This window comes from Nicotiana sylvestris, chromosome 11 (assembly GCF_000393655.2).
Source record: "Nicotiana sylvestris chromosome 11, ASM39365v2, whole genome shotgun sequence".
Taxonomy (NCBI): Eukaryota; Viridiplantae; Streptophyta; class Magnoliopsida; order Solanales; family Solanaceae; genus Nicotiana; species Nicotiana sylvestris.
The window spans coordinates 4,441,120-4,466,022 of record NC_091067.1 but is presented as its reverse complement, the minus strand read 5'-3'; the positions used below and the strand labels follow the sequence as shown (position 1 = coordinate 4,466,022).

The window sequence follows — 24,903 nt, the reverse complement described above, 5'->3', positions numbered from 1 at the left end:
ATAAGAGAAATTTTGTCGACTTATTCTAAAGGCCGTTCGTTGCACTAAAGCTTCTGGTATGTGCGGAGTCCGGAAAAGGGCTGAACTACAAGGATCGATTGTACACAACCTTACTCTGCATTTCTGCAAGAGGTTGTTTCCACAGCCCGAACCCGTGACCTCACAGTCACACGATATCAACTTTACAAGTTACGCCAAAGTTCCTCTTCTTTGTTAGACTTATTCTAATATGGTTAATTACACAAAAGCTCTTATAGTATAATATGACTCAGTTTCATATACACTCTCTATTTTTCTAAATGAAACACTACACCCCTATACTATGGAAATCTTATGCTTTCTCCCTAGATGAGGTATATATGTAACTACATATATTAAAATATAACAAATTAAAAGATAAATTAAAATTACAAATAAAAAGATTTAACATATTTATTTTTCAGAAATTTAAAAAAAGAAGATAAATTTTCTTGTTGAAAATTTTTATTCACGCTTTCTATTGAAAAAGAGAATAAATATTTTTTTTAAAACATCTATCTTTCGAAACTCATAAATACAAAATGACCACTTCGTCGAGGAGGAGGAGGAGGAAGGTGATCAACTCGTGTTTTATCTTTCCTAAAATCACTTTGAGGCCGATGTAGCCTATTGTCTACGAGTTCATCTGAACCAAGAACATTCAATATAAAGTAGAGATACATATGTTTACCTACTAAAATCTTAAGAAACGTTAGATCTGAATGCATAATTTTAGCAGTACAATGGATTCAGTGCATGATTGAACCCGTTAAGTTTAAATCCTAGATCCGCCTCTGCATAAGCCTGCTGCTGCAGACCAAGACGCGATACTTGAACATGCTTAGTACGTACATGGATTTGATGTGTGGAATTGTGGACACCCCAAAAGATGTGGAGCTACTCAAGATATCAGAGATTATAAAAGGAAGTATGAGTAATGAGAAAATTGCTGCTCTTTTTAGGCATCACAAAGCTACAATGTACATAAAAGAGCTAGAAACTACTAGATAAACAGATAAATAAACTAATGTTGCTATTACAAAAATGGACAAGATTAATTCAAGATTTATTCTATAGTAATCTAAAGAAGAATGGTCAAGTATGTATAATAAAAAGAATTGCATATTGTCAATGTGTAATCTTTTACAAGTCCTAGAATCAAACAATACTCCTTTGGGATTTTAAGGAAGATTTGCGCTTAGTGGTCAATGAACTGAAAAAGAATCATGGTCGTAGATTCAAGTCCGAGTAGAAACAAAAAGCACTAGGTGATTTCTTCCCATTAGCGAGGCACACACAAGCTGGCCCCGACACCATAGTCATTAAAAAAAGGACAGAGTAAGGAATTGGGAAACAAAAAAGACTTTGGAGAGAAAGAAAACGACCAAAAAAAAAAAGCGAAAATGGGCTTTTTCTTCTCTCTCTCATTTTGTGGTTTTAGTTTTCATGTACAGTTCCAATTCCATTTTGTTTGTTCAGTGTTTAAAACAATGAGAATAAGGATCAAGAAGATGTTCATAAGAAAGAAATAGGGGTCAAATCTCTTGAGATATTTCACCAAAAATATCTGGACATGATTCCCATTTACCAGTTTCTCTAGCTCCCCAATATCCTCCTTTATATTGATATGTATCACTACCTTTTGGTTTTGCAAACCACCTTGGTTTCCAGCCTCTTTCCTGCATCTTTGATGCCTGCATGTACAAAATCTTGATTACTATCTGAATACTACAACAACACCAACGCTTCAATCCTAAGCAAGTTAGGGTCGGCCAAATATATCTTCATTATTCATGTCGCTCTATTTATTCATGTCGCTCTATTTAGGCTCATCCTATCCAATATAATATAAAACATTATTTTTAATAAAATGAAGAAACTCTCGGAAAAAAGAAAAAATTCCTCTGGCACAAAGATTTCTCAATATTTTCTACTAGCAAACATTGGATCAATACTAATCATACAGAGGTAGAGGCGGATCCAGGATTTTAATTCTATAGGTTCAACATTTACGGTTCTTAGTATTGAACATATTATATTTTTAAATTTATGGGTTCAGATCCACTATATGTTGCAATATTAGTGAATTTTTAAACTAAATTTACATTCTGTGTCGAAAATAGTGGGTTCAGATAAACCAGGTACTATAACACTACATACGCCTCTGTAAAACATACTATCATGCCTAAAGCTTAATCCCAACTAATCTGTATCGTCTGTAGAAATCTTTTTCTTCCATTATGCCCTATTTTTCATTAGGTCTGATTACTTTCTGACTTTCGCAATATTCCAACGAAAAAGAAACAATTGCTTAAAGATTTGGAGATACAAACATGGATTATTATCCAGAATGGTGAAAAATTGTAAAGCAAATGATGATGTTGGTTAGTAACTAATTTTTGAGTAAAAGATGCTTTTCTGACTTAGATGTGAAGCAAACATATAAAAGGAATGATCCAAGTTGGAGAGTTAGTAAGTTCCTCCATGCTTGATATTGTATATCCATAGAATATTAAGTGAGTAAATACTGATTCATTTGGATGCCTCATAAATATAACCAGGTTTTAAGCATGTTAATTACCTTGTTACCACATTATAAATCAAGATAATACTTATATAATTATATTAAACACCAAGCTGGTAATTACAACTGATATCAGACAAAACCCAAAGCCTATCCATGCTTATTAGAATGTTAGTATTGAAGAAAATAATTATTTGTATCACCTCGCGTTGCCTCTGTTCTAACCGCAACTTTTCTGAATCAGCCATGTCATATTCTCCATTTTCAAGAAACCTTTGGTCTGGTCTCAGCCTTGAATCTGTTGGTGGCAATTTTTGCTGTTTGCAGAGACAAAAGTACAGATATTAGAATACATTTGAAAGATACAGATGTCCAGGACACGAAAATGACTATCTATTATAATATCCCTTTACCTTAAGCTCAGGATAGAGCTCATTCAGGGTGATTGCAAAACGCGTAAAGTTGTACTTTGTTTGGTAGTTTGATGGTTTGCTTCGCTTCCAAAGCAAATGTGACTTCGATTCAGAATCTTGTCCTACATCTTCTGACGAACTATCGCCCATGGAGTAATGCAAACTCTCATCCCATTTTCCAGATATTGTTGCCACTCTTTTTCCACTCTTGTCATGTATGAGTCCATGTACCTGCAAAAACAATTTGATATGCGATGATTAATGGAGCCTTAACCATTCTTTTTTGAATAACATAATCCATTTGAGAGCAACCAACGAGCTCAAATTTCCTATAGACTATACACACATTACATTTCAAATCATGGCAATATATGTCCTCTAAGAGCCAGAGGTAAAACTTAAATTCTCCATTCATTCACAAATATAAATATTCCCTAATTATAACCTTCAGAAATCATTGTCCAGCAGAATATCACTAGAACACTTATTGAACTGAATGCAATAGTGTGGGAAGAACACAAGCACTAATAAAGTGGAGATGCTGCACCTGGTGAGGATTCCTTTCCACAATAGACTGCTCCTTAAATTTTAGCTTGCAGGAGTAATCTCGATTCCCTCGGATATACATCGTACCATAGTGGTCACAGTAGAGTTTTCCAATAATGATGTTGTAGATGGAAGTCGTAACCTGATATAATTCAGTTTAACAGTTCAGCAGCAAGCGTGACAAAAAGGAGTTGCAGTCTTTTCAGTATAATATACATACCTTGTTCCACTGAAAAACTTCTCCATCGTCGAACTCCAAGGTAAGGACACCAACAGGGTCAAGTTGAATTGATCGACCCCAGAATTTACTTTTTAAATTCGCATCTCCCCAAAATTTCCAACCTCGACCAGCACAGTGGCATGCAAGAATCATGGGGTGATGACTAACCTATGTCAGCAGGAAATACTTTATTACACATTCAGAAAAGAAAGCATGCCAATCTATTCCCTTGTGCCATTAATTTCTGTCATAATGATTAACCGATAGCTGCAAAAGGGAAATGAACAAACCTTTCTATTGCTAATTTAAGTAATAATGAGCATTGGAGATTTGAGAATGGTATACAAATAATAGTTCTAGTTGCCTTGTAGTTTGACCAAATGTGAACACAATATGGACTTATCAGAAAAATTTCCAATTTATTCCTCTCCTCTTCCTCTAATCCTTCCACTCTTCTAATTTTCGATCTTACTCTTTGCCTCAACTCTAGTCCGATCTCTTGCCTTAGATGCACCTCCGTTTTTACTTATCTGTTAGACACTACTACAAAATGACATCAACAGAAAAATTCCAAGGTGCCGCTGAAGGCAAACAAGAGGAGCAAAATGACAACCTTGGGAAGAAATTTTATTTAATCCTCGGAAAACTATCAGGAATTGAATGCTACAATTTGATAGTAAAATGAAATATATAACACTACTTCAGCTAACATTCAGAAAATGATGTTTGTATCAGGAAAAGAATCCTTTTAGCCTGCTGCATGTTTCTACATGTGTATAGTAAGTCCATATTTGGAGAATATAAGCAAAAGACTGATATCTATAAGTAAAAGGAGACCATTTAAAAGCAGCTACTTTTAAGAGTACCTTTTCTGAGATGAAACGTACTCCCTTGTCTGGGTAATCAGCTTCATATGTCTCTCCTAGTAACGGATTAAATGGCTTGTAAATTCTTCCATCGGTGGAAGCATATCCAGATGCAGCAAAAGCAGCAACGCTAAGAATCCTCATAATGCTATTTCCCTACAAAGTTTTGCTAACAAAAGTGGTTACATTTTCATATGGGAAAAGATGGCAAACTATGACATGCATCACAGGTGACAGAAACTCAAAAAAGAAAAAGTATTTATAGCCACAGCGTACTGCTTAATTAATTATCGTCTGAATACGAGTTAATAGGTTCCTGATTTCCAATCTAATGATTGGAAAATAGAAAAATACTTTAAGAGAAAAAGTGTCAAATACCTTTTATCTTTCTACTGATTGCAGGCATCAGCGAGTAAACTTTTCCACATGTTCAATTTTAAATTTACAAAAGATGAATACTTTTTGTGAATATTGTCTTCTATCACTAAACATTCCGATTCTTCCTAAATAAAGCACAGCAATAGAAAGGCTAGAATGAGAGGATATAAGCGATCATTGCGAGTATGCCAACTGAAATATGGGGATCCTCAAACTAAGGGGAAAAGAAGACAACTCAATAAAATTTCATAAATTACAAATTTCTCAACATTTTATTAATCCGTTGAGCTGCAAGCATTAGGTTGGATGAATTTTTAACAGCGATACTGCCAAATATAACTGTTACGGAAGCCAAATGTATATAGTGTGAATAAGTCACAATTACTATACCAAAAATTATGACAGCCACCAAATAATAAATAAGACAATAAAGCAACAATAAAGGGAACACCAGAATTTACGAGGTTCGGCTAATTTTGTCTACTCCTCGGACACAACCAATATTTTATTCCACTCCAAAAATACAAGTGAAATAATACTAAAGAGAGAAGATACAAATGTCTTAAACAGATGAGAAGGCAAATGAGAGGTGCGTTTAAATCCTAAACATTAGGCCTTCTTTTAAAGGGGGAAAATCCCCCCCAAACTCAAGAGCCCACCGATGTGGGACAAAAAATTTGTCAAACTTCAACAAATTTCCACCTTGGCAAAATTCCACATCTTCAATTTTCTCTCAATAACAAATTTCAAATTTTTGATTGTGTCTAAATCTTCAATCTTCAGTGTTCTACAATGTTGATCAAATCCAAACAATGTTCAAACTTGATCGCAGTCACCACCTTTGTCAGCATATCAGCAGGATTCTTCGTAGTATGAATTTTCTTCACCGTGACTCCTCCTTCTTCTATGATTTCTCGTACGAAATGATACCGAACATCAATATGTTTCGTCCTTGCATGATAAACTTGGTTCTTCGCTAATTGAATAGCACTTTGACTATCACAAAAAATTGTGATACCTTTTTGTTCAACACCAAGCTCCTTTAGCAATCCTTGAAGCCAAATTGCCTCTTTCACAGCATCTGTAATAGCCATGTACTCTGCCTCTGTTGTAGACAAAGCAACTGTTGACTGCAAAGTAGACTTCCAACTAACTGGTGCCTTTGCAAAAGTAAACACATAACCAGTAGTTGATCTTCGTTTGTCCATATCACCCGCAAAATCTGAGTCACAATATCCAACTACAGACTGATTGTCTTCCTGCTCAAAAACTAACCCGACATCTACAGTATTATGAATATACCGTAGAATCCACTTCACAGCTTGCCAATGCTCCTTCCCTGGATTGTGCATATATCTGCTAATAACTCCAACAGCTTGTGAAATGTCAGGCCTTGTGCAAACCATTGCATACATCAAGCTACCAACAGCATTTGCGTATGGTACCTTTGACATATACTCTCGTTCAGCTTCATCCATTGGCGACATAGTAGTACTTAGCTTAAAATGGGAAGCAAGTGGAGTACTAACTGGCTTAGTCTTGTCATCTATGCCAAAACGTTGAAGTACTCTCTTCAAATATTCCTTTTGAGATAAACAGAGTTTCTTTGAACGTCTATCTCTAATTATCTCCATGCCAAGAATTTTCTTTGCCTCACCCAAATCCTTCATCTCGAACTCCTTCTTCAGTTGAATCTTCAACTTATCAATTTCTTCCGAATTCTTGGAAGCTATCAACATATCATCAACATATAGGAGAAGATATACAAAGGAACCATCTTTAAGCTTGTGCAAATACACACAATGATCGTATTTGCTTCTCTTGTACCCTTGCCGCAACATAAACTCGTCAAATCGCTTGTACCATTGTCTAGAAGATTGTTTCAATCCGTACAACGATTTTTCAAGTTTGCACACCATATTTTCTTTTCCAGCAACTTTGAATCCTTCTGGCTGAGTCATGTAGATTTCCTCCTCCAAGTTTCCATGTAAAAACGCAGTTTTTACATCCATCTGAACTAGTTCCAAATCCAATTGTGCTACCAAAGCCAACATAATTCTAATGGAGGAATGTTTTACAACTGGAGAAAACACTTCATTGTAATCAATTCCCTCCTTTTGAGCATATCCTTTGGCCACCAATCTTGCTTTGTAGCGAACATCTACTTGGTTAGGAAATCCTTCTTTCTTTGCAAATACCCATTTGCACCCAATTGCTTTCTTTCCCTTCGGGAGATTGGTCAATCTCCATGTATGATTCTGATGAAGGGACTGTATTTCATCATTCATGGCAATCCTCCACTTATCTTCTTCTGAACTTTGGACAACGTCTTTATAAGTGGTAGGAACATCATCAGCTACAATTGAGGTTGCACAAGCAACCGTCTCTATGAGACGAACAGGTTTCGTTATTGTTCTTTTTGGCCTGCTGGTTGCTATTGATTCAAGTTGTTGTTGAGGTTCCTGAGTTGGAATCTCCTCTACTGGCTCTCCTTCCAGAGGGTAATCTTCATTTGTTTCCTCCTCTGCTTCTTGTGTAGGAAAAATAAATTTTCCCTCAAACTCCACCTGCTTAGAAGCACCTTCATTTTGTTTGGTATCTTCTGTTACCTTATTTACCATAGCAAATTCATCAAAGGTAACATCTCTGCTGAATATTACTTTCTTTGTCATAGGACACCATAAGCGATATCCTTTGACTCCAGAAGTAATTCCCATAAAAATAGCCTTCTTTGCCCTTGGATCCAATTTTGACTCTGTCACATGATAATATGCAGTTGAGCCAAACACGTGCAAAGAGTCATAATCTACAGCAGGCTTTCCATACCATTTTTCAAATGGTGTCTTGCCATCAATAGCAGCAGATGGTAGACGATTAATGAGGTGGCATGCATATGTAATTGCCTCAGCCCAAAATTCTTTGCCCAAGCCAGCATTGGACAACATACACCGTACCTTCTCCAGCAAGGTCCGGTTCATACGTTCTGCCACTCCATTCTGTTGTGGTGTATGTCTAACAGTGAAGTGTCGGACGATGCCATCATTTTCACAGACCTTATTGAAATGATCATTTTTGTATTCACCTCCATTGTCTGTGCGAATACACTTGATCCTCCTGCCTGTTTGATTCTCCACCATCGTCTTCCATTTGAGAAAAATTCCCAGCACTTCATCTTTGTTTTTCATTGTATACACCCACACTCTTCGAGAAAAATCATCAACAAAGGTTACAAAATAGTGCTTCCCACCCAATGAAGGTGTTTTGGAAGGACCCCAAACATCAGAGTGTACATAATCCAAAATGCCTTTAGTATTATGGATCGCTGTACCAAATTTAACCCTTGTCTGTTTCCCTTTGACACAATGCTCACAAAACTCCAAGTTGCAAGCCTTTACTCCTTTTAACAATCCTTGATCTGATAGAGTTTTCAAGGATTTTCCTCCAGCATGTCCCAAGCGCATGTGCCATAGCTTGGTTGCTTCTGCCTCTTTGTCGTCACTGTCGCTGTCCCAATAACTGTACTGCCACGATAGCGGTACATATTATTATTCTTCCGATTAGCCTTCATTATCACTAGTGCACCGGAGCATACTCTCATCACTCTATTTTATGCAATGATTTTGAACCCTTTTGATTCTAGGGCTCCTACAGAGATAAGATTCTTCTTCAAATCCGGTACAAATCGAACATCTGTTAATGTTCTGATCATTCCATCATGGTTCCTTAATCGTATTGAACCAATGTCATATGAGGTAAGAGGGTTGTTATCCGCTGTGTGGATGACTCCATATTCTCCTTCTTGAAATTCCACAAACCAGTCCCTGTTGGGACACATATGATAGCTACAAGCCGAGTCCATCAACCATATGTCTGATGATGTTGATGACTCTGTTGTAACTAATGAGAAGTCTGAATCATCACAATCAGCTACATTTGAATCCATAATGGCCTTTCCATTGTTATGTTTGGCCTTATTCTTCAACTTCGGACAGTCTTTCTTCCAGTGCCCTTTTTCTCGACAAAAGGCACATTCATCTTTGCTGGGTCTGGATCTTGACTTGGATCTTCCCTTCTTTGTCCTCGTTTGATTTTGAGGACGACCCCTCACAAATAGTGCTTCTCCTTCTCCGCCCTTCTGTTTTTCTCGCTTTCTTTGTTCATAGCTGTACAAAGCCGAACAAACTTCTCTGAGAGAAACTTCGTCATTTCCATGGAGTAGAGTAGTTTCAAGGTGCTCGTACTCATCAGGAAGTGACGCCAACAACATCAAGGCCAAGTCACCATCATCATAAGTTGTATCCATATTTTGCAAATTTGTGACCAACTTATTGAAACTGGTGATATGTTCATTCATCGTGGTACCAGGAACATAGGTGAAGTGAAACAGTCTCTTCTTCATGTACAATTTATTTTGACTGTTTTTCTTCAAAAATTTATCCTCCAGTGCTTTCCATAATTTACTTGCAGAAGTTTCCTTTGTGTATGGATATTTCTGCTCTCTAGCAAGGTAGGATCGAATGGTACCGCAAGCAACACGGTTGATAATTCTCCAATCTTCTTCTCCAATAACATCTGGTCTTTTTTCTTCAATGGCAAGATCTAGCCCTTGTTGAAAAAGGACATCTAGAACCTCGCCTTGCCACATCCCAAAATGCCCGGACCCGTCAAAAATTTCTACCGCAAATTTCGCATTTGACACAATTCTTGTCATAAGCGAAGATGCCAATGATGACGTATTGTTGACACTTGATGTAGATTCTTCTTGTTTATTGTCTCCCATATTTGACACAAATATTATTTAATAGCTGACGACACAAATCAAGATTATTTCCTTTCTGATGTAGAAGATCAGACTAAGCTGCAACCACAGAGCATACTCAGACAGAACCTTGACTCAGTTACCAAGATAAATCTTTTCTGATGTGGAAGATCAGACTATGCTGCAACCACAGAGCATACTTAGACAGTACCTTGGCTCTGATACCAATTGTTGCGGAAGCCAAATGTATATAGTGTGAATAAGTCACAACTACTATACCAAAAATTATGACAGCCACCAAATAATAAATAAGACAATAAAGCAACAATAAAGGGAACACCAGAATTTACGAGGTTCGGCTAATTTTGCCTACTCCTCGGACACAACCAATATTTTATTCCACTCCAAAAATACAAGTGAAATAATACTAAAGAGAGAAGATACAAATGTCTTAAACAGATGAGAAGGCAAATGAGAGGTGTGTTTAAATCCTAAACATTAGGTCTTCTTTTACAGGGGGAAAATCCTCCCAAACTCAAGAGCCCACCTATGTGGGATAAAAAATTTGCCAAACTTCAACAATAACAAGGAATATATGATGTATAATAAATGCATAGAAACAACGAAGAAAGATAAACATAGAGATAAAAATCCCACAAAATGCTTACCGTTTTTCCCCATTCATAAGCTTGGTCAAGAAGGTAAGAGTATTCAAAATCTTCAAAACATCTCTGCAAAGAAGAGAGTGGCTCATTGAAGAACACTGGTAGACAAACTTTAGTTAGATCCTTGCCGATGTTATCTTTGATCATTGACCAAAGGCTTACTCCCTTTTCCTTCTGAAATGGTTCTGGCAATTTCTTTCTCCGCTTAACATAAGGATAGTCAGATGTGGCAAATCTAGTACCAGAACTAAGACCATCCTCAGAAGGATGAAACTCTATGACCGCAGAATCAAATGATGATCTTCCATCATCAGAATCGGTGCTTCTTGTGGAACTCGAAGAAAGAAAATCTTTAGCATCAAAAAATAAGTTATCAGCGTCTACATCATCATCACTTTCCTCCTCTTCGTTGTCAGATCCACTTACACTTCCTCCTAGAAATACTACCAGATGAAAGAAATTTAGTAAGTAAACTTTCTCCAAATGGTAAGAGATACAAATTGAAAAATACAATAAGTGAAGTTCAAATAGTTGCACTGCAGCAATGAGAAAAAATGTCTAACTATGCGTACCTCTGAATTTATCCAGGGATACTTCAGAAGAAGTTTGATGATCTTTTGCTTGTCTGTGACCCTCATCAATGAGAGTGTTCTCGAGGTCGACTTTTTCTGTCTGTGGGTGGGCAGAATAAGAGCAGTTTTAGTGTATCATAAAGCACATGAGTCTCATATGTGACTCTGAGATTCAACTAAGCAGAATTCAACAAACAAACTGCAAGTCCCTCAACTACAACCTAAATTCAATATCATAAGAAGTTGTAATGGCTTTCAGATTGACACCAACAACGGGATTCGGCAAGTAAATCAAATAAAAAATAAGTTCAACTGGTATTACTGAAAACATAGAAGCAGAACCATTTTGGGGCGTAAAGAGAGAAGATATGCGCTCGTATTGCTTATCTGAGATCTGATGTTTAGTAATTCCAGTTGTACGTCAAATGCATAGAAACCTTTTGTTACCTAAATTGTAGTAGTAGTACACACCAAAGCAGACATTATTCAGCCGAAACTCTCGTAAGTCATAAAAATGCTGGTATGTTCCAAATAACTTCTTAATCATGATTTTTCATTTTATTAGACAGAGAAAAGCATTTACATTTTGCTGAATACAAAGAAGCTAATCTGGCACCTGATGATTTCCCATGCAATGCAACGACATATTCGGACAAGCTTTAAATTTTAGTAACTTTTAGTCCATTATAGAAGGATGTTATCCTGCCTTTGCAAATAATAAGTCATACACTTTCCACTTCCTCTCCTCTCCTTCAGCTGGTCTTTCGTCATTGTTTTCTCATTCTTTCTCTGTCTAACTTTTCCAGCCACTACAATATATTTCATTTTAAAGTCAAGATTCACTCCTGTCTTCACGTTCTGTTCTAATTTTTCCCCTAATTATGACCCCCAAGAAATGATGTATCTACGCTATGCATTTTTCTTCTTTCTATTGCGTTCTATTAACAGAACTAACAGTGTAAGTACTCCAGTCAGCTCCTGAAGTTGAAGATAACAGAAGCTTCTTCTTGTAGTGATAATCTGATTGCACCATCCTCATAACCAGAAGTGGCACTGCTTGGAACTTCAAAGTGCTCTTCTTAATGTTACTCCGAAACAAACTCTCGTGAAGAATCTGTACTAAATAGGTAGGACCATCTTGTTGCAATTCAAGCTCATCAACTTCTGCAGAAATGTTTATTTAGTTCTTCTCATCTAGCATGTAATCGTAATCCAGGCCTGATGGTAATTCAAAGAAAGCCCAGTAATTGAAGACTGCCAGCTTTATTATTAAGGCAGAATCAAAGCATGAACCATATTCATCAGTTAAGTAGCTAAGTCAGCTAGAATGGAGATTCAACAAGAGTACAGCTGGAGAAATTTCTTACAATATGCTGTAGAGCCAAGAAAGAAACTTCTTAGACTAGTTCAATTCAATATAGCGTAGTAAGTTTATCTCTCATAAGCCAAACTCTTCGTATGATATTGAAGTTTTCCTATTTGGTTTCACAACAAAATGGAATTCAAGATATGCTTAAAGTTTTCTCTCATTGACAAGACTCTTCAAGTGAAGGATTTATGCTCTATTTGCTACTAGTATTTTAGATTTTTTCCCTAAAGTGCATTTGTTGTAAGCTATACTCTATTATGAGAAAAGCTAATGTTTATACAACTCTTCAAGCCAAATTGAAGTCATTCACTTTGGTGTAGACCAAAATAAAATTCTCACGAGACTCTTCAAGTGAATGATTTTTGCTCTATACTGCTACTAGTTAAGATTCCATACAGAGCTTTCCTTGTAGGCTATTCTATATTATGAGACGCACTAATGTGAATAAGAGCTGCCTTTTGATAACTGTAATACTTCATTCGATAACCATTTGAGTCCATAAGTGTTATTTTCTAATGGCAAAATGTATAAAATGGTTAGCATGTAGAAGTTGCATCAGCAATAGCAAAAACATGTCATTTTCTAGCAGGTCATACCTCCAACTGTCCCAATTTGTCAAGCAGTCGCATCTGCTTCCGCTTTAGCTGCATTAGATGATTATGCAATGCTACAAATTCATTCCTCATAATCTGCTCGCTGTCCCGAATCACAGCCTCACTTACACCATCCTCCAAGAGTCGCTGCCTCAACTTTTCAGTGGATACGACCACATTCTCATTCATTTGTGTCTCGAGAACAGGATCGCTTGTCGGAAACATCTTCTTTGCTGCAATCAATGCCTCCAACCAAGTATGTCGATCCTCCCTTGTTTCTGCCCTCAAATGCAGCCTCTTTGTGCCAGTATTTATAGAAAACCTCCGGTCATCTGATCGACTTTCCCTTACTGATGAGACCTATAAAAACACTAACCGGTTAGTAGAATTTCCAACTCCGAAATCAAAGCAATTGGACAAACAAAACAAACATCCATGTTACAAGTTGATCTTTTATATGGCACACTAACAAAAATTCAGAAATAGCACAGCTTCTACAAATAGGAATTCCGCTCTTATTAGCCACTCAGGCATATTTGATACGCGCGTCCATAATGTACTCCCTTTGTCTCAATTTATATGACACTTTTTATTTTTGATGTTCCCGAAGATAAATTTTCTAAAATTCAAACCTTTTCAACTATTTAACTTTACACAGTAATGTGAAGATTATACCAACACACTACTTAATTAATGACTCCCTTTGTTCAATTTAGTTCTCCCGTTTGATCTGGACGTAAATTATTAAGATAACAGTTGAAAAAAGTTTACTTATGTTTGATAAAAGTGATTCTACACATGAAGATAAATTTGACTTTTTTTTGAAAAAAAAATTGAAATTGTGTAGAAAGTAGGTGCCAAAAATACTTTGAAAGTTGAAAAAAATTAGAATTTGGATTAATGCAGAGGAAAAGTTTTCATTCAGATAAACCTAAAACAGAAAGTTTAACAGCTAATTTTTGCCACAAAGTTTAACTCATTTTTTTATCTTGATAACCGAAAAATCCCCGAGGCCCGTGGGCAAGTTTCAAAACTCAGTGAATAATAGGTCCGTCTTTCTACCATTTTCCACTTAAATACCAAGTTTCGGAAAAATTCGAACTCGTGACGTCAGTCTAACTCACACATCATGCACGATGCTCTTACCACTTGATCAAAGCCCCGAGGAAATTTTCTTTTTTCATTCTGATAACTATGGTGTACGGGCCTCTACTAACCTACCAGCAACAGCAGGTACCAGGTAACCCCACAGTCCCCATCAAGATTTGGACAGATGGGAATCTCAATCTACTTCGTTGACCATTAGGCCCCACCCTTGGACGCCGAAGGAAAAATTTAACTCAAATTGTCCCCATAGACTTTACTATTATTCGAACAACATCACATTAAATGAGAACTTCTTATATGATTTAATTACAACTAAATATTTCTCCAAAAAAGCTTCATATCATGGATATATAATTAAATACCTTGAGGTGGATTTCTCCAAACGGTTTTCGCCGGTGAGATCGCGAAGAGCTGCTCATCGGCGAAGTATTAATCCTCCGAAACGACTTTTGCCCAACGATCATCGATCCTTTCTCCGTTTCCAAATTCGTCACAATCTTATGCCGTCCATGAATTTTATAATACGAAAGGACGCCGTCATGTAAAACGAACCACCGCGGTCTCCATCCTCTTCCATAATTCACCCATTTATATAAAATTCCCGAAATGCCATTGCCTAAATTAATATCATTCATCCTCGCCGAATGAAATTCCGACGACGTCGTGCTGGACGGGCGGAGTTGATCGCCGGAGAATTCGGTTTCGCCGTTATTGACGGCCGCACGTGATTTGGAAGTATGAGAAGGAAGTGATCGCGGCGGTTGCATGTCGAGGAATTTGGCTAGTGGTATATTATTAGAGGAAGAGGATGTAGTCGCCGGCATTGCTGCCGCCGTGTTCTGATCAGCTACGTCGGTGTTACAACAAAGAGAATGCATTTTTTTTTCTTTTGAATTATTATTGAATTTTTTCACTCTAATTTTTCCTAAGGAGAAAACTGTGGATTTATCTGAATTTGTTTAAGTGTCGGTTTTTCCCGCGAAAATCGGAGCTTTGAAATATAATTTGGATATATTCAAAAATAATTACTCTCATTATTTTACTCAATACAAAAAAAAAATATTATTATTATTGCTCCTAAAAAGGCACGAAAATGTTTGTATGAATGGGGATAAAGGGGGGAAAGACGGCGCCAGTGACGGCGGCGAGAGAGGAGAATGATTAACGGAGATACGGCGGCTGAGATTTGTAAAGATTAAGGAAAGGGAATTATTTTTTTCCTTTTTATTTTTTGGAAAATGGAATTTTTCAAAACACGGTTTAGTTAGTTGATGTCACGGAGGAAATCTATGTGGGCCAATTGGGGATGTACGTGCTATCCTCTAGTTGAATATATATATATATATATATATATATATATATGTTTATGTTATATTAATACACAAAAGATATATATTTTATCGACTATTATTTTTAAAGCAGTTCTATTGTGTATTTTTTTCCTTTCTTTTTTCTCTTTTTTTCCCTATATGCATCTAATATTTTTTTAGTACAACTAATTTCAAGGCATGATGTCAAGAGTTTTAATTAAGGAGGGTGATAAAGGTGTAGTCAAGAACCCTAACAATTGAATTCAATAATGCAAATATATACTAACAATAATAATATACCTAGTATAATTTCATTAGTAAAGTTTGGGGAGGATACTGTGTACGCAGATCTTACCCCTATCTGGAGAGGTAGAGAGGTTGTTTTTGATCGATAATGCAAATATATTAAACTTATATTAGGGGGGAGTCAATAGTTTATATATAAAAAGAAAGGAAAATGCATAAGTACCCCTCAATCTATGACAGAAATTTCAACTACACACCTTTTCTTGGAATGTTATAACCAGATGTTTCTTGGGAGGTGAAACACACTCGCCTGCCAATGTATATTTTGTCACTCTTTTATTTTCTCTCTCGTTATGTTCCTTATTTTGATCTATTATTCTATTCTTTCATGGCTAGTAGCAACATGACATTAATGAAGTCCAAAATTTTAATTCTCCGATATCGATTTCGGTCAAAAAATAATATTCATGTAATGATAATTTCTTTGGTCATCGTTGCTACCGAATATTTAAGAAAAGAATTGTATATTTCGGGGAAAAAAAAAGAAAAAAATATTTTTTAAGTTACTGTCATAATTAATTAAGTGTAATATCCAATAAAAAGATGACACATGTACATATAATTAAATTTAAATTTATTTCTTGCTAGTGCAAAGATAAAAATAACCCATAAAAAATTGAGGAAAAAATACCAATCTAAAATTAAAAAATAAATTTTCAAAGGAATGGTGTTGTAAATGGAGCTCAATGCGTTTAAATGGTGGTTGTCATCTCGGAAAGAAGAAAAAAATGTAAAAGACAAAAGATTAAGAAAAAAAAAGACCAATAAGTAAATTTTTGGATTTCTCCCCCTCTCAAAGAAAGTGAAACACACACACTTTGTCACGTTAGCATTTAGGATGACAATATTTCACTTTATAATAGTTCAAGGGGTAATAGGATCCTCCAAAAGGAAATATGTATAGTTGAAATTTCGGCCATAGGTTGAGGGGGTACTTATGCATTTTTCCCTAAATATATATATATATATATATATATATATATATATATATATATATATATTACTACTTGCACAATGTAATTTATGGATGAAGGGATTTAATTGGACCTCTTCTTTATCTTTGACACTAATCGCTAATTGAAGAGATTTTATTCAATGCATGACATCACACTTCATACATAGATGGAACTAGAATTTTAAGTTATTTGGGTTTGGAATTGTAATTCTTTTAAGTTATTGGGTTCTAAATTAAGAATTTATCAATTTCAATAAAAAAATATAAGACAAATATAAAGTATGAATTTAAGTTACTATGTTTGCCCGAATCCGTAACATGTAAACCAGCTCAGCCTCTGACTCCGTGGGTGGTCAATCCTTTCCCTTCTGCTTTATTAGAAAACATGACATTGTATAGCCGCTGCAAAACTAATAGCCAAAATAATGTATATATATATATATAAATGAAAGGTTTGTAGCAGTACAGGGAGCAGGATGCACTATAGGCACCAAAGTAACTAAGCTAGTTATATTAGAGTCTACTAGTTGCACACCTTCACAGGGTACGTTACAAGCCAAAACATTACTAGAAAAACTATTTAAGGAAGAGGCCATTGTGTCCCGTAATGGAGCTTCCAGGGTAGGCGTCGAAGAGCTGGTGGAAGAACAGGATTTAACAAGCCTCCGATGATTGGTTCCTACTTGGCCATGATGGTGCAATTCCGGGACAAAAAGTGGTGGTGCTGCAAAAAGGAGACAATTGCTACCATCTGCCTGCTTGGCACCATATTTAGCTAAACTATCTGCTACGCTATTTTGCTCCATGTAGATATGATGGAGAGGTGGGTTACCCAGCTGTAGGAGCTACTTTAGGATGCATTGTGCCCATAATTGAGTGGGATTATGAAAAAGTCTCCAAGCAAGGCTAGCATGGAGGGCGTTATTTTTTGTGCAAAGGTTTTGGATGCCCAAACCGCTTTGGTCTATTGGTAATGTAACCGTATTTCATTTCAGGAGGTGTAGTTTTTTCTTTTGGGATGTTGTGCCCCAAAGAAAATTTCTTTGGTAACGATTGAGTTGGGATAGAATATTATTGGGGATTGTTATATATTGCATGATATGATTCGGTAGGTGATTGAGGGTAGAATGGATTAGAGTAGTGCAACCTGCCTTGTCAAGAATTTTGTTTTCCACCCTGCAAGTCTATTCTTGAAGTTATCCAATAGGAATTGGAAATTTGATTTTGAGGGTTGCTTAACAAATATGGGGAATCCTAAATATTTTTCAAAATTTCTCCCTTCTTGCATATAAAAAAGATGTAATACTGAATTTTTTGTTGTCGTTGAGCAATTTTTTTAGAAGAAGATTTTGGATTTGTTAAAATTAATATTTTATCCTGAGTGGGCTATAAAATTGTTAAGAGTGTCGATTATTGAATTGTTGTATGAGTAGTGATTTTTGCAGTGAGGATAATATCATCTGCAAAGAAAAGATGGGACATTAGCGAGCCTCTACTAGCTAGGGATATGGGTTGCAAGGATCGATAGTCCACTGCCATATTTATACTTCGAGAGAGCACTTCCAGACAAAGGATAAATAGGTATGGTGATAGTGGATCCCCTTGATGAATGCCTCGTGATAGTTGAAAATATTCAGTAGGATTACAGTTGATTAGGATCGAGGTGGAGGTGATTGTGACACAAGACATAATGAGTTTGATGAAATTTGATGGAAAATTTAGTGAAACTAAGGTATGTTGTATGAATGATCATTCTAGTTGGTCAAAAGCTTTCTCAAGATCTAATTTGAGAAGCATATGAGGAATGTTCCCTTTCATTTTACAGAAATGAGACATGAGTTCTTGAACAATAATTGCATTATCCGCAACTCGTCTATTTTTCTGGAAACTGGATTGGATGGGATGTATAAGATGTTGCAGAATCGGTTTTAGGCGATTGATAATAATTTTTGTAATAATTTTATAAATAGTATTGCAAAGACTTATTGGACGAAATTGTGACATAGAAGAAGCATGTTTGTGTTTGGGAATTAAGAAAATGAGAGTGTTGTTTATTGAAGGATCGATCCAATTATAATTAAAGATTTTGTAGCAGAAATATTTGACTAAAGTGCCGACAGTGTCCCAATATTTCTGGTAGAAATATGGGTATAGTCCATCTGGACCAGATGCTTTTAAGGGTTTGAAACACTGCAATACTTGTGGGATTGTACTGGGTCGTTATTGTTGTTATTGTAAACACTGCAGTACTTCTAAAATCTCGTTATCTTAAAGTGGGCTATCCAGAGAAAATTGATTGGCCGGACTTAATGTATTAGAAGGGTGCATGTGGTTTTTTCTATGGGAAATAATCGATTTGGTGGTAAAGAGAGTTTGGTAATAATTTGTAATATGGTTTTTAATGTGGTGGGTATAAGTTATCCAATTTCCACCTAGGTCTTGTAGAGTCGTAATACGATTATGGTGTCTACGATTTAGAATGGAGAGATTAAAAAAAATTGTGTTTGTATCTCCATCATTTAACCAGTTTATACACGATTTTAATTTCCAAAAGCCTTCTTCTTTCATAAGGAGTTGTTTAAAATCAAATAATAATTGACATTTTAATTCTTGGAGAAATATGCTAGTGGGGTAATTGATGGAGGATTGGATGCCCGCCAGATAAGCTAAGAGTTTTTTTTATGTTTGAATATGTTTCCAAAAGTGGATTTGTTCCATTCTTGGACTGTTTCGATAAATTATGAAAGGAAATCTCTTTCCGATTAATCGAAGAGGGAAGTGACAAAATGTTGAATATATCAAAAATTGACTACCGATTAATAATAATAATAATAATATATATATATATATATATATATATATATATATATATATATCCACTTGCAAAAGGCACATCATCAAGAAACTTGAATAAGCAACCTAATAAAGAAGTGATACTAATTTAAGGAAAAAAGAACCTCATATTTAGGAGTCAAATATTTGTTCTGCACCCTACAACACCTCAAACTTGGTAAAGTGGGAATTTATTCTTTCTCTTCTTTGTTTAATTCATGATATTAATTAGGAACAACTCCTCATATTTTGAAGCTCAAACTCCTTAGAATACACTTTAGATTTTCTTAAAATTAAAAACTTCACCTAAAAGAATCTATAAACATTGGAATATCCACGTTTAATTATGTGATACATGCATTTATTGTATTCTTCACCTTTCAACCAATTTTCTAACTAACTTATGAAGTTGTTAAAAATACACCACTTGATTTTGAGAACCCGATATTTTTGTCATAACCATATCTTATAAATTGACGGGGTCAGAAATTTCTCTAGGGGTATCAAAATATAAAAATAAAAATACACCAAAAAAAAAAAGGAAATTCAATATATAGTTGTAGACAATAATTTTGCGTCAAGAAAATATTCGAGATAAAAAATTATTGCAACAATCATAGTATTTTATTTCAAACAATATGAGCATTACAATCTCTATAAATTGTCTGATTCTTCTTTCCAATAGTAAATAAAAGTGCCTTCGAGCTTAATCTTAAATTTTATTTTATTTTAATCCAATTGCTTGAGATCTGATCTTGATCTTGACGTATTTTTAATCCAAGGGCTTGCAGCTTGTTCTTAAGTATTCGTCTTGATCTTTTAATCTTTAGAACACTTAATGCTTGTAGCTTTTAGAGAAATCCATCGTGTTTGATCCACGAGTTCCCTCTTGATTATTATTATTATAATGAATTTTTCCCCTTTTCTAAGTTATGAAGACCCTTATTTATAGTTGTGGGATGTGTGTGGCTATGTGATTTAGTTGGCTGACTTGAATGATTGACCAATCAGATTGAAGCAGTGACAATGTAGCATTTGATTGGTCAGAACATGTCACTTGCACATATGACTCGATATCATTGGCCTTTTAATTTGACTTGACATGCCTTGTCATTTTGATACGTGACATGCTCTTATTGGCTCTTCCGTTTAACTTGGCGTGTCACCTCATTTGATACGTGACACTAAACTGGGCCTCTAGAAAAATGAGAATATGCAGTCTTTGCCATAAAAATACTAATTGAGTAGCAGGGGCAGAGCTAGAGTGCCGAGAGCATGTTCAGCTTAATTCGATAGCTTTGGTTCGAATTCTGTATTTGTCTAAACAATTTATTAAATATGTATATATTATTAATTTAGACCTCAATGATTTAAGAAGATTAAAATTTCGAACTCATAAACTTACAATCCTGGCTCGTCTCTGCTGTGTAGCCTCATATCAAAGGCAAAGACCAAATACTACAAAGAGAAGACTCGACTTAATTAAGTAGGATTATCAGTCCATTTACTCCAAAATACAAGGACTTTATTAAACTAAAATGAAAATATTAACAAACTCTTGCTATAACAACATGCTAGTCATTAGACCCTAACCATAACTGACAAATCTGATTGGGTTGCCACCCCACCACCAACGCCTGCCATCTCCGACAATTCCTTCAAGCAACGCGCCACCATCTTGGAATCGGAGTTGGTGGCAACGTGGACCGTGCGGCCTTTCTCCGCCTCGGCTATCACAGTGAAACACCGGTAGACTATGTACCCGCCACCTGGCAAATCTTGGTTGATACAATTGTCACATGAGTACCCTTCCACATCAGCAAAAATATCCCCCCGGGACCCACCATGGCACGTGATGGCCACGCTGAACTCGGCTGGCTCGAAACACATAAGCACCCTCTTGATCAACGGCTCGAGCCCAATGGACCCAGGGTCTAACCCCATGGCTTCATAGCTGGCATAATTGAACCCATCCTCTGGTGTTACGTGCACCGTAGAGTACGTTGCACCATCAATCCCATTCATAGAATATCCACAAGGCTCAAACTCGAAATCACATATCTCATGACTTGGTATTATTTCACTTATCCCGGACATTTTGGTCATTTCACAAGAATCCTCTCCCGATTTTTTGAAAAAGACGGCAGTTTTCTCTCTTTTTAAGCCCGTCATGCACATCTCCAGAGTAATCCCATCCGTCTGATTGGTCAACTTACGTGGACCCACATTTGCCACGTACACATGCCAATTCCGACTCGGCGAGTTGAGATCGCCGAGTACATAAGCATGGCCGTTTTTGAAAAACGAATTCAAAAACGCCACTTCTTCAGAAAAACTACGGTGAGGGGCCGATTGGGAATTTTGAAAAATGAAGGTGCCACGTGAGTACTTTACCGAGTTAACGCCGAGGGAAAGTTCCTCGGCGAGTTTTAAAATCCGAGGAATTGACAAAAGCAATTTTGTGGTCCCACAAGTTTTTAAAATAATTTTTAAAGGATAAATAAATAAACTCGACTCAGAGAGTACGTAAGAATCGAACTCAATGTTGGAGAGGTGTAACACTATGGTGCAACCAGCGGGTTCGAGGATGGAGTCGAGTTGTGACCGAGTCAGGGCTCGGAGACCGAGCCCGTTTGGGTCAGTGAACATGGGTGGCTCGGTGAATGTAATTTCTAGGCGTTTTTCATAGCCTTCAAAACCAATATCAGAAACAGTAGTAGCACCAGTCATTTTAGTAGTAAAAGATGAAAACCAGAATTTTTAAAAAATGAGAATTATTTTAAAAAGTTATGGATTATTGGTGAAAATAATTGAAATAAAGGGATTATCAGGATGGCTTCCTCACGCACTGCATTAACACACGCACACACACACACACACACAAAAAAAAAAAAATTAGAAAATAGAAAATGATGTAGATTCTAGATAAGAATTTATCGCATCCGCATATACACCAAATATACTAATTTAGTACCGTTAACTAATAAATCAAAATAAGAATAATATTATTTTAATTAATTATGGTCTAGTGTTAGTTGTGTATTCAAAAATACATGTCATGTATTCATTTGAGTTATCTAAACATATTAATGCCCCATAGTTAGTTAATAAATCAAAGTAAAAATATTAACTAACTATGGTAGAGTATATGTTACATGGACTCTCCAGAATATCGTATGCCCATATTATTATTTTTTTGCCGTGGTTTTCGGGTGTCGCTTTGCGAACCCGACTAGCTGTACTTATTGGGTCCCGCTGTTTCAAGGCAGGTCCACCACGGTTAGTTCTACGGGACCCTGGAGACGCGGCCGGTTTGTAATGCCTCCAGTGGCCCTACTGGGGCTCGAACCGGCGACCTGAAGGACTTTGTCCTCAAGCCTTTACCAGCCGAGCTACCCCTCAGGGTTCGTATGCCCATGTTGGATCCTCCAAAAATACATTATTTTTGGAGGATCCGACACGCTATTTTCGAGGTCTGAGTAACATAAGGTATATATAGTGATAGAAGTGTTAAGTGAAAATACATGTTATGTGTATTAATAGTTGATATAAACAGCGAATGCGAGTAAATTTTTACCGTAGATTATATGAATATGGAAAATAAACTTACGTTGGAATAAGCAGCAGAACGGAATTTTTCGATGCCACCGTTGGGACGAACGTCTTCAATAATATAACCAAGAGGAGCTTCGTATCGGATATAGCTATTATTTTTATTATTTTTATTACTGCTACTATTGGAAGAAGAATTCTTCTTACCACCTTTGGTTTCCATTACAACATCAATCTTTTCTGCAACAAAATTCAAGAACTTTATCAATATAAATTTCATATCAAATTAATATAAAATTTCCTCAATTATTTTAGACATTAATTTAAAAGAAGGAATAAACATGGATATGTTTGAAAAAAAAGTCTTACATTTCTGATTGAAGATTAGAGGGCAGACTTTTTTTTTTTCCTTTTTCTGGTTTTTTCTTTTTTTTTTTTTTTTTTTTTTTTTGCTATGCAAGAAGGGAAAAAGGACGATGTGAAAGTAGCAAAATAAAGCAAAGAAGAGGAATTTGTTGTTTGGAAATTGGGTGAGGAAGAGAAATGAAGGGAGTGAGAGTATATATAGATAGGGGAGAGGGAAAAAAAACTAGGACTGCAATTACTCATTTTTCCTTTTTATTTTTTGGATAAGTAATCTCATTTTTATTACAATCTAAAATGAGTCAATTACCACATATTTATCTATTCTTTCAAAAAGAATCAACAACAATAACAATAATAATAAATTCAGTATAATCTCACAAGTGAGATTTGAGAAGGATGAATACGTACGTAATCTTATTCATACCTTATGCACGTAGAAAGACTATTTTCGATAAATCATCGGCTCGAAGCACGCATGCATAAGTATATAGAACTTTTAAAAAAGAATCACTATAATAAGAAAAAAATTAAATTTACATCTATTACGCGAAAGATAGACGAGACTCTAATCTATGGAGTATGTGAGAGACGCTTAAGAGTTATGTATTCTTATTTTTAATTTTTAACTACTAAAATTAAATTATTTCGTTTGGTTTACATATAATATCTAGCATGGCTTAATTAATTTTATCCAATTTTTCGGTGAAGAGACTTACTCGATGTTTACATATACAAAAGGATATAAAACATACAACATTCATACAACACGTATCACTTAACTGTGGTGAAATATTATGCATTTTTCTTTAATTTTTACTTATTAATGTCAAATAATATCGTTTAATATAAACATCAAGTGCAATAAGTATTTTATTTAATTTCTACCGCTTAAAATTTTGGTTTCTAAAACTAAATTATTTGATCTAATATAAATAACAATAAAGATATTAAACTTGAGTGTGAATCTGAGGAGAAGTTTTATTTTGTGTCTCGTATAATTTAAACTAGTTGTATGAGACTCCTTTTATCTCACAAATTTGTAGACCCCAATTTTACACTTCTGAGTTCACAGAAATCCGGGTCCATAAAACTGTGAGACAAAAACGTTGTCTCATACAACTGACAGTAACAAACAGTCAGTTGTATAAGACACAAAATAAAATTTTCCGAATCCGAAATTCTTGAGCGGGGAGAGAGGTTAATTTTGTCTCCTTGTAATAGTCACATCTCTTTGTTCTGCATGTCTTTCAATATTTTGACACGTATCTAACTGTTTTTTTCCTTTTACTATTTGTGGAAAGAAGAATTTAATATACATTTCCTCTTGCTTGTTCACAATTACTTACTTAATTTATTGTGCCCAATAAATTATACTACAAACAAATTTTGTGGAAAATTAAAATTCATAGGCCTCTCCTTTTCTTATTTCACATTAAGGGTGTGTTTGGTATAACGGAAAATATTTTCTTGGAAAACAAGTAGTAATCTTATTCATTTTCCGATATTTGGTACGCAAATTAAAGAAAATGACTTCTCAAGAGTATTCATATAT

At 35.6% G+C, this 24,903-nt stretch overlaps 2 protein-coding genes across 2 annotated transcripts; both read right to left on the bottom strand.

Moving 5' to 3' along the window:
• Positions 1 to 1,056: 1,056 nt before the first annotated feature.
• On the bottom strand, positions 1,057 to 14,930 carry LOC104249308 (oxysterol-binding protein-related protein 1B-like). Its single transcript, XM_070162628.1, has 10 exons — positions 14,393 to 14,930; positions 12,927 to 13,283; positions 10,962 to 11,061; positions 10,393 to 10,832; positions 4,588 to 4,743; positions 3,722 to 3,889; positions 3,503 to 3,643; positions 2,956 to 3,186; positions 2,746 to 2,859; positions 1,057 to 1,712 (listed from the first exon to the last, which is right to left on the bottom strand). The coding sequence occupies exons 1-10, from the start codon at positions 14,906 to 14,908 to the stop codon at positions 1,554 to 1,556; spliced, it is 2,382 nt and encodes a 793-aa protein (XP_070018729.1). The 5' UTR covers positions 14,909 to 14,930; the 3' UTR covers positions 1,057 to 1,553.
• Positions 14,931 to 20,799: 5,869 nt separating this feature from the next.
• Positions 20,800 to 23,496, bottom strand: LOC104242934 (S-adenosylmethionine decarboxylase proenzyme-like). Its single transcript, XM_009798049.2, has 3 exons — positions 23,355 to 23,496; positions 23,044 to 23,225; positions 20,800 to 22,281 (listed from the first exon to the last, which is right to left on the bottom strand). Exon 3 carries the CDS (start codon positions 22,161 to 22,163, stop codon positions 21,015 to 21,017), a length of 1,149 nt encoding a protein of 382 aa, XP_009796351.1. The 5' UTR covers positions 22,164 to 22,281; positions 23,044 to 23,225; positions 23,355 to 23,496; the 3' UTR covers positions 20,800 to 21,014.
• Positions 23,497 to 24,903: the final 1,407 nt, after the last annotated feature.

Bases quoted from the DNA above. Each gene is read 5' to 3' on its own strand.
- LOC104249308 (XM_070162628.1), bottom strand. From the start codon at position 14,908: ATGCATTCTCTTTGTTGTAACACCGACGTAGCTGATCAGAACACGGCG. The intron at 10,833-10,961 runs GTACGCATAGTT...TTCATCTGGTAG, and splicing joins ATCCCTGGATAAATTCAGAG to TATTTCTAGGAGGAAGTGTA. The intron at 2,860-2,955 runs GTAAAGGGATAT...CTCTGCAAACAG, and splicing joins AGCTCTATCCTGAGCTTAAG to CAAAAATTGCCACCAACAGA.
- LOC104242934 (XM_009798049.2), bottom strand. From the start codon at position 22,163: ATGACTGGTGCTACTACTGTTTCTGATATTGGTTTTGAAGGCTATGAA.